This window comes from Oncorhynchus tshawytscha, unplaced genomic scaffold, assembly GCF_018296145.1.
Source record: "Oncorhynchus tshawytscha isolate Ot180627B unplaced genomic scaffold, Otsh_v2.0 Un_contig_14240_pilon_pilon, whole genome shotgun sequence".
NCBI classification, from domain to species: Eukaryota; Metazoa; Chordata; class Actinopteri; order Salmoniformes; family Salmonidae; genus Oncorhynchus; species Oncorhynchus tshawytscha.
In genome coordinates, this window is record NW_024607076.1 from 5,213 (window position 1) to 15,000 (window position 9,788).

General features: G+C 44.5%; 1 protein-coding gene across 1 annotated transcript; it reads right to left on the reverse strand.

Moving 5' to 3' along the window:
- Positions 1-328: 328 nt before the first annotated feature.
- LOC112255054 (glutamate receptor-interacting protein 2-like) lies at positions 329-9,622 on the reverse strand (the record flags this gene model as incomplete). Its single annotated transcript, XM_042312351.1, has 3 exons — positions 9,507-9,622; positions 3,790-3,935; positions 329-476 (listed from the first exon to the last, which is right to left on the reverse strand). Coding segments are annotated over exons 1-3 (410 nt in total), but the record flags the coding sequence as incomplete, so codon positions are not given.
- Positions 9,623-9,788: the final 166 nt, after the last annotated feature.

A 9,788-nucleotide genomic window follows, 5' to 3' on the forward strand; every position in this document is an offset into this window, starting at 1 on the left:
TCACCTGTCCACTACACTAGCTGTGGGTCTGTCAGCTCACCTGTCCACTACACTAGCTGTGGGTCTGTCAGCTCACCTGTCCACTACACTAGCTGTGGGTCTGTCAGCTCACCTGTCCACTACACTAGCTGTGGGCCTGTCAGCTCACCTGTCCACTACACTAGCTGTGGGCCTGTCAGCTCACCTGTCCACTACACTAGCTGTGGGTCTGTCAGCTCACCTGTCCACTACACTAGCTGTGGGCCTGTCAGCTCACCTGTCCACTACACTAGCTGTGGGCCTGTCAGCTCACCTGTCCACTACACTAGCTGTGGGTCTGTCAGCTCACCTGTCCACCACACTAGCTGCTTTGATCCTGTCGATGACGATGACCTGTTTGTTCCTGTGGGTGGCGGTTGTCAAGGTGATACCGAGAGCTGCCCCCGGTGATTTGGCGATCTCCACCAATAGGGGACCAGATGCATTCATCACACTATCTGAAAGGCACAAATTAAGATTGAATTGAATACAGTTGCGGTAGTATTGGTAGAACAATTATCACAATATTCATGCAATGCTCGTGCACTTCCTTTTGATAATTAGACAGAAAAAAGCTGATGCACAGTACAGGGTTTTAACAATGTTTTAGTGCCTGCAACTGTATGATGAGAATGATATGGCATTCAGAGTCCACCTCCCAGAAAGTTATTATAATCAGGAGTTAACAGCAGGAACATGGGACAATTATCAGCCATTATAGTCCAGGGCGGTTCGGTTCAGGCCCTCGAGGTACAGAAGTACCGCTGCTTTCCTTTTTCAGCTGGAAATAATTGGTCAATTATTGTCATTAATTGTCCAGAGAGGTCTGACTCAGTCTCTGATTAGAGGGGAAGCATGAAAACCATCAGTACAGCAGCCAGGCAAATACAGATATTGATTCATGCTTTTGTACACTATACTCAAAGTTGGTTAGAATTTTCTGTGGTGGTAGTTGGTTGTAATATTCTGTGGTGGTAGTTGGTTGTAATATTCTGTGGTGGTAGTTGGTTGTAATATTCTGTGGTGGTAGTTGGTTGTAATATTCTGTGGTGGTAGTTGGTTGTAATATTCTGTGGTGGTAGTTGGTTGTAATATTCTGTGGTAGATGGTTGTAATATTCTGTGGTAGATGGTTGTAATATTCTGTGGTGGTAGTTGGTTGTAATATTCTGTGGTAGTTGGTTGTAATATTCTGTGGTGGTAGTTGGTTGTAATATTCAGTGGTAGATGGTTGTAATATTCTGTGATGGTAGTTGATTGTAATATTCTGTGGTGGTAGATGGTTGTAATATTCTGTGGTAGATGGTTGTAATATTCTGTGGTGGTAGTTGGTTGTAATATTCTGTGGTGGTAGTTGGTTGTAATATTCTGTGGTAGATGGTTGTAATATTCTGTGGTAGATGGTTGTAATATTCTGTGGTGGTAGTTGGTTGTAATATTCTGTGGTAGTTGGTTGTAATATTCTGTGGTGGTAGTTGGTTGTAATATTCAGTGGTAGATGGTTGTAATATTCTGTGGTGGTAGTTGATTGTAATATTCTGTGGTGGTAGTTGGTTGTAATATTCTGTGGTAGTTGGTTGTAATATTCTGTGGTGGTAGTTGGTTGTAATATTCTGTGGTAGTTGGTTGTAATATTCTGTGGTGGTAGTTGGTTGTAATATTCTGTGGTAGTTGGTTGTAATATTCTGTGGTGGTAGATGGTTGTAATATTCTGTGGTGGTAGTTGGTTGTAATATTCTGTGGTGGTAGTTGGTTGTAATATTCTGTGGTGGTAGTTGGTTGTAATATTCTGTGGTGGTAGCTGGTTGTAATATTCTGTGGTGGTCGATGGTTGTAATATTCTGTGGTGGTCGATGGTTGTAATACTCTGTGGTGGTAGTTGGTTGTAATATTCTGTGGTGGTCGATGGTTGTAATATTCTGTGGTGGTCGATGGTTGTAATACTCTGTGGTGGTAGCTGGTTGTAATATTGGATGATAGGGAATGGTTGTTGGAGGAGTAAAAGACAACAACGGCTGTTTCCATTGTCTCATTTTTTAACCACAGATCTGCAGCTAGCTAAGCGTATTTACCATTTACCACACACTGTACTCAATAGGGGGGCTTACTTTCAGCGGATTTGATATATAGGAAGAGATCACGCAACCTTTTGTGAAAGAGTTAGTCTGCTGTGTCTACCTGGGACCCAGTCCCGGTACATAATTCTACCATGTCAGAGAACCCTGTCTAAAGGGAGACTGGGGGGAGTACTTCTCCCTGTTCCAGGCTTAGTGGGTGTGGCTTGCTAGGGTGGGCTTTTGGCAAGGTGTTACAGATTGTTCTGGAAAAATCTCATTTGCAACTGGCAACACTGGGTAGCCACTTTACCCTTAATACTGAGAGGAGATGAAGGGTCGCCAGTCTACCACTCAGCCAGATAGAAAACCTGCTATTTGAGATTCACAATTAAAACAAAACAAGGAGAGAGCACTCCCTACTACAGAGAATAGCAGGATTGGCACTTAACTTTTGACTTCTGTCTGAGAAGAACGAACACAATGTTTCTCCAGAGCAGAGGTTTTTTTTTCAATCTGAAGTTGAAGTCTACCAGACGCCCCTCTCCAGGAAAGACATATGTTTCCATGAATATTACCACATGAATATTACCACATGAATATTACCACATGAATATTACCACATGAATATTACCACATGAATATTACCCCATGAATATTACCCCATGAATATTACCACATGAATATTACCCCATGAATATTACCACATGAATATTACCACATGAATATTACCACATGAATATTACCACATGAATATTACCCCATGAATATTACCCCATGAATATTACCCCATGAATATTACCACATGAATATTACCCCATGAATATTACCACATGAATATTACCCCATGAATATTACCCCATGAATATTACCACATGAATATTACCACATGAATATTACCCCATGAATATTACCCCATGAATATTACCCCATGAATATTACCCCATGAATATTACCCCATGAATATTACCACATGAATATTATCACATGAATATTACCACATGAATATTACCCCATGAATATTACCCCATGAATATTACCACATGAATATTACCACATGAATATTACCACATGAATATTACCACATGAATATTACCACATGAATATTACCACATGAATATTACCCCATGAATATTACCACATGAATATTACCACATGAATATTACCACATGAATATTACCCCATGAATATTACCACATGAATATTACCACATGAATATTACCACATGAATATTACCCCATGAATATTACCACATGAATATTACCCCATGAATATTACTCCATGAATAGTTCCCAATGAATATTACTACATGAATATTACTATATGAATATTACTATATGAATATTACTACATGGATATTACTATATGAATATTACTACATGAATATTACTATATGAATATTACTATATGAATATTACTATATGAATATTACTACATGAATATTACTACATGAATATTACTATATGAATATTACTACATGAATATTACTATATGAATATTACTACATGAATATTACTACATGAATAATACTCCATTTAACATTTCAGTGAGGTGAAACAAACAAATAAAAAAATTAAAAAACAAAGTAAACATTCAGTCTGGATGCCAGACAACGAACAGTCAGTATAAATGATTTTATTTATTTCATTATTATTTATTTATTTCTGCAGGAGAGTTTTCTCTGATGGTGTATATCATATCTCTATGGTTTCTCTTACCCATGATAGAGACGTCATACTCGATCTGGAAAAGGGCCTCCTGACCACACTGGCTGAGCACAGTGAGGGCATCTCCATGGTTGGCACTGTGGAGAGGTACCCCGTCAACACTCATCAGACGGTCGCCTGGCTTCAGAGTGCCCTCTCTACAGGGGGACATGGTACAGGGACAGGGACAGGGAGAGAGAGAGAGAGAGGGAGAGAGAGAGAGGGAGAGAGAGAGAGAGAGAGAGAGAGAGAGAGAGAGAGAGAGAGAGAGAGAGAGAGAGAGAGAGAGAGAGAGAGAGAGAGAGAGAGAGAGAGAGGAGAGCGAGAGAGAGAGAGAGAAACAGGGAGAGGAGAGAAACAGGGAGGGAGAGAGACAGGGAGAGGAGAGACAGGGAGAGGAGAAACAGGGAGGGTAGAGAGACAGGGAGAGGAGAGACAGGGAGGGTAGAGAGACAGGGAGAGGAGAGACAGGGAGGGTAGAGAGACAGGGAGAGGAGAGACAGGGAGAGGAGAGACAGGGAGAGGAGAAACAGGGAGGGTAGAGAGACAGGGAGAGGAGAGACAGGGAGAGGAGAAACAGGGAGGGTAGAGAGACAGGGAGAGGAGAGACAGGGAGAGGAGAAACAGGGAGGGTAGAGAGACAGGGAGAGGAGAGACAGAGAGAGGAGAAACAGGGAGGGTAGAGAGACAGGGAGAGGAGAGACAGGGAGAGGAGAGACAGGGGGAGGAGAGACAGGGAGAGGAGAGACAGAGAGAGGGGAAACAGGGAGGGTAGAGAGACAGGGAGAGGAGAGACAGGGAGAGGAGAGAGACAAGGAGAGGAGAGACAGGGAGGGTAGAGAGACAGGGAGAGGAGAGACAGGGAGGGTAGAGAGACAGGGAGAGGAGAGACAGGGAGGGTAGAGAGACAGGGAGAGGAGAGACAGGGAGAGGAGAGAGACAGGGAGAGGAGAGACAGGGAGAGGAGAAACAGGGAGGGTAGAGAGACAGGGAGAGGAGAGACAGGGAGAGGAGAGAGACAGGGAGAGGAGAGACAGGGAGGGTAGAGAGACAGGGAGAGGAGAGACAGGGAGGGTAGAGAGACAGGGAGAGGAGAAACAGGGAGGGTAGAGAGACAGGGAGAGGAGAGACAGGGAGAGGGGAGAGACAGGGAGAGGAGAGACAGGGAGAGGAGAGACAGGGAGGGTAGAGAGACAGGGAGAGGAGAAACAGGGAGGGTAGAGAGACAGGGAGAGGAGAGACAGGGAGAGGAGAGACAGGAGAGGAGAGAGACAGGGAGAGGAGAGACAGGGAGGGTAGAGAGACAGGGAGAGGAGAGACAGGGAGGGTAGAGAGACAGGGAGAGGAGAGACAGGGAGAGGAGAGAGACAGGGAGAGGAGAGACAGGGAGAGGAGAGAGACAGGGAGATGAGAGAGACAGGGAGAGGAAAGACAGGGAGGGTAGAGAGACAGGGAGAGGAGAGAGACAGGGAGAGGAGAGAGAAAGAAAAGGGGAAGAGAGGGGCAGAGATGGGACACTGTTGTTTGGTTCAATAAACAGGGATAGATTAATTAGTATATCCAGGTTTTGTTCCTGGCCATGTGACCTAACCACGAACAATCTAGTGGAAATATGTTATACAAGACACACATAGATGCACAGATCCTTTTTACAGGGCGGTTCACAAACCCATGGCTTTTATTTTTGATGTATGTGAAAGGTAAAGCAAAAAACCCTTCACTCAAAAACTGTCACATTAGACATTTTGTAAATTAATATGGCTTCTATCCAACCAAACTATTAAGGAATTCTACACAACTTAGATCCTGGCGACAAGTATTATTGGAAGACAACCACAGTCATGGAGACAACAGATACAGAGAAACATTGACTGAACCAAAGGCACAGAGAAGAAAGATGCCTCAGACAGCTACACCCTACAGTCTTGTGGGTCAAAGGGGAGGGAGTGTGTGAGAGAGAGAGACAGAGAGAGAGAGTGAGAGAGAGAGACAGAGAGAGAGACAGAGAGAGAGAGAGAGAGAGAGAGAGAGAGAGAGAGACACTACAGAGCCCCAGGACAGCAGCACAATTAGACCGAGAGAGAGACTACAGAGCCCCAGGACAGCAGCACAATTAGACCCAACCAAATTATGAGAAAACAAAAAGATAACTACTTAACACATTGGAAAGAATTAACAAAAAAACAGAGCAAACTAGAATGCTATTTGGCCCTACACAGAGAGTACACAGCGGCAGAATACCTGACCACTGTGACTGACCCAAAATTAAGGAAAGCCTTGACTATGTACAGACTCAGTGAGCATAGCCTTGCTATTGAGAAAGGCCGCCGTAGGCAGACATGGCTCTCAAGAGAAGACAGGCTATGTGCTCACTGCCCACAAAATGAGGTGGAAACTGAGCTGCACTTCCTAACCTCCTGCCCAATGTATGACCATATTAGAGAGACATATTTCCCTCAGATTACACAGATCCACAAAGAATTTGAAAACAAATCCAATTTTGAAAAACTCCCATATCTACTGGGTGAAATTCCACAGTGTGCCATCACAGCAGCAAGATTTGTGACCTGTTGCCACGAGAAAGGGCAACCAGTGAAGAACAAACACCATTGTAAATACAACCCATATTTATGCTTATTTATTTTATCTTGTGTCCTTTAGCCATTTGTACATTGTTAGAACACTGTATATATATATATAATATGACATTTGTAATGTCTTTACTGTTTTGAAACTTCTGTATGTGTAATGTTTACTGTTAATTTTTGTTGTTTTTCACTTTATATATTCACTTTGTATGTTGTCTACCTCACTTGCTTTGGCAATGTTAACACATGTTTCCCATGCCAATAAAGCCCTTGAATTGAATTGAATTGAAATTGAATTGAGAGAGAGAGAGAGAGAGAGAGAGTGAGAGCGAGAGCGAGAGAGAGAGAGAGAGAGAGAGAGTGGAACAGAGAGAGAGACAGAGACAGAGAGAGAGCGAGAGAGAGAGAGAGAGAGAGAGAGACAGAGTGAGAGCGAGAGCGAGAGCGAGAGAGAGAGAGAGAGAGAGAGAGAGAGAGAGAGGTGGGGAGGAGTAAGAGAGAGAGAGAGAGAGTGGAACAGAGAGAGAGACAGAGACAGAGAGAGAGCGAGAGAGAGAGAGAGAGAGAGAGAGAGAGGGTGGAACAGAGGGAGAGCGGGACAGAGAGAGAGCAGGACAGAGAAAGAGCGGGATGGGGGAAGAGAGAAGCAGAGAGAGAAGGATGGGAAAGAAGGACAGGGACAGAGGGAGTGAGGAGAGGGAGGAGAAGAAGAAGAATTGCATGTTCTGTTCCAGTTTCTGCAACCTGTCACATGGTATTTAAGGGGCCGCATCTCAAACAATGTTCTGTAACTACATTCTGACTATCTTACAAGCAGCATTTGCATTCCCTCTGCCAAGTGGCACACTGAATAAATTCAGTTTCATTATGGCAGGAAGAGAGCACTCTGTTAGATCTCCTCTCTTCTCCTCTCCTCTCTTCTCTTCTCCGCTCCTCTCCTCTCCTCTCTTCTCCTCTCCTCTCCTCTCCTCTCCTCTCCTCTCCTCTCCTCTCCTCTCCTCTCCTCTCCTCTCCTCTCCTCTCCTCTCCTCTCCTCTCCTCTCCTCTCTTCTCTTCTCTTCTCTTCTCTTCTCTTCTCTTCTCTTCTCTTCTCTTCTCTTCTCTTCTCTTCTCCTCTCTTCTCTTCTCCTCTCCTTTCATCTCCTCTCCTCTCTTCTCTTCTCCTCTCCTTTCATCTCCTCTCCTCTCTTCTCTTCTCCTCTCCTTTCATCTCCTCTCTTCTCCTCTCTCTCTCCTCTCCTCTCTTCTCCTCTCCTCTCCTTTCATCTCATCTCCTCTCCTCTCTTCTCTTCTCCTCTCCTTTCATCTCCTCTCTTCTCCTCTCTCTCTCCTCTCCTCTCTTCTCCTCTCCTCTCCTTTCATCTCCTCTCCTCTCCTCTCTTCTCCTCTCCTCTCTTCTCTTCTCCTCTCCTCCCCTCTCCTCTCCTCTCCTCTCTTCTCTTCTCTTCTCTTCTCCTCTCCTGTCTTCTCTTCTCCTCTCCTCTCCTCTCTTCTCTTCTCCTCTCCTTTCATCTCCTCTCTTCTCATCTCCTTTCTCTCATTCCTCTCTTCTCTTCTCCTCTCCTCTCTTCTCCTCTCTCCTCTTCTCTCCTCTCCTCTCCTCTCTTCTCTTCTCCTCTCCTCTCCTTTCATCTCCTCTCTTCCCATCTCCTTTCTCTCATTCCTCCCTTCTCTTCTCCTCTCCTCTCTTCTCCTCTCTTCTCTTCTCCTCTCCTTTCATCTCTTCTCTTCTCATCTCCTTTCTTCTCCTCTCTCTCCTTCTTCCTAACTTCTCATATCTTCTCTTCTCCTCCCTTCTCTTCTCCTCCCCTCTCCTCTACTCTCTTCTCCTCTCCTTGCATCTCCTTCTTCCTCTCCTTTCATCTCCTCTCTTCTCCTATCCTATCTTCTCCTCTCCTTTCATCTCTTCTCTTCTCCTCTCTTCTCCTCTCCTTTCATCTCCTCTCTTCTCCTCTCTCTCTCCTTCCTCTCTTCTCTTCTCTTCTCCTCTCTCTCTCTCCTTCCTCTCTTCTCTTCTCTTCTCCTCTCCTTTAATCTATTCTCTTCTCCTCTCCTTTCATCTCCTCTCTTCTCCCCCTCTCTCTCCTTCCTCTCTTCTCTTCTCCTCTCCTTTCATCTCCTCTCTTCTCCTCTCTCTGTCCTTCATCTCCTCTCTTCTCCTCTCTCTCCTTCCTCTCTTCTCATCTCCTCTCCTTTCATCTCCTCTCTTCTCCTCTCTCTCCTTCCTCTCTTCTCTTCTCCTCTCCTATCCTTTCCACTTTTCTTCTCTCCTCTCTTCTCCTTTCTCTCTCCTCTCCTCTCTTCTCTTTTTTCATCTCCTTTCCTTCTATCTCTCCTCTCTTTTCTTCTTTTGTCCTCTCATCTCTTGTCCTCTCTTCTCCTCAACTCTCTTCTTTTCTCTTCCCCTCCTGTCTTATACTCTCTTCTCCTCTCTTATTCCCTCTTCTCCTCTTCTCTCTTCTCCTCTTCTCTCTTCTCTCCTCTTCTCTCTTCTCCTCTCATTTCGTCTCCTCTTCTCTCTTCTCTCCTCGCCTCTCCTCCTTTCTTTTCATTTCCTCTCATCTCCACTGTCTCAACTTCTACCTCTCCTCTTCTCACTTCAATTCTCCTCTCCTCTCCTTCTACCTCTCCTCTTCTCACTTCAATTCTCCTCTCCTCTCCTTCTACCTCTCCTCTCCTCTCTCCCCCTCTCCTCTCCTTCTACCTCTCCTCTCCTCTCTCCCCCTCTCTTCTCTGACATTTCTCATCTGGCTTATTTTACAATTGGGTGGGAAGAGAGGAAAAAAGGAAAACCCATGCATATGTAACGAGCGCCAGACAAAATATTCAGGAGACATATTAATACATTCAATATCCCTCTCAGCCAAACAGAACAAAGTTAACACGGGCTCTCAGATGACACCAGTAGTGCACTACATTTAGATCCTATATAGTGTACTATATAGTGTACTATAAAATAGCTCGATATGTACTGAACTGCAGCTGACCCTGTGCTTCTCAAAAATACGTATTGTATCTCGTGGTAGAAAAGCTCAAGACAACATTTCTGACAATACCAAAGCTAGACAAAATAAAGAAATATTGTATTTCATTTTAAATGCGGAATAGAATCCCATATAGGACTCAGGTGTTCCACCATACCTGTCTGCAGGGCCTCCCGGCCGGACGTATGTCACCACCAGGGGCGTGATTTGTTCCAGTCTTCGTGTGAGCCCCCTGAAACAGACCCAGTGAGGAAGCGGTTTGGTAATACGCATCTCGCATTACTTTCAAAAGGGCATTTACCTAAAAAAAAACATCTGCATGAAAACATTGTGAAGCAATAATGGAAGCATCGGACTGTGTGGTCATATTTTACTCTGTTTCGCTACTCCTTTCAGACGCTGACAGCTAAATATAATCTTCCACGCTAACTGTGCAGTT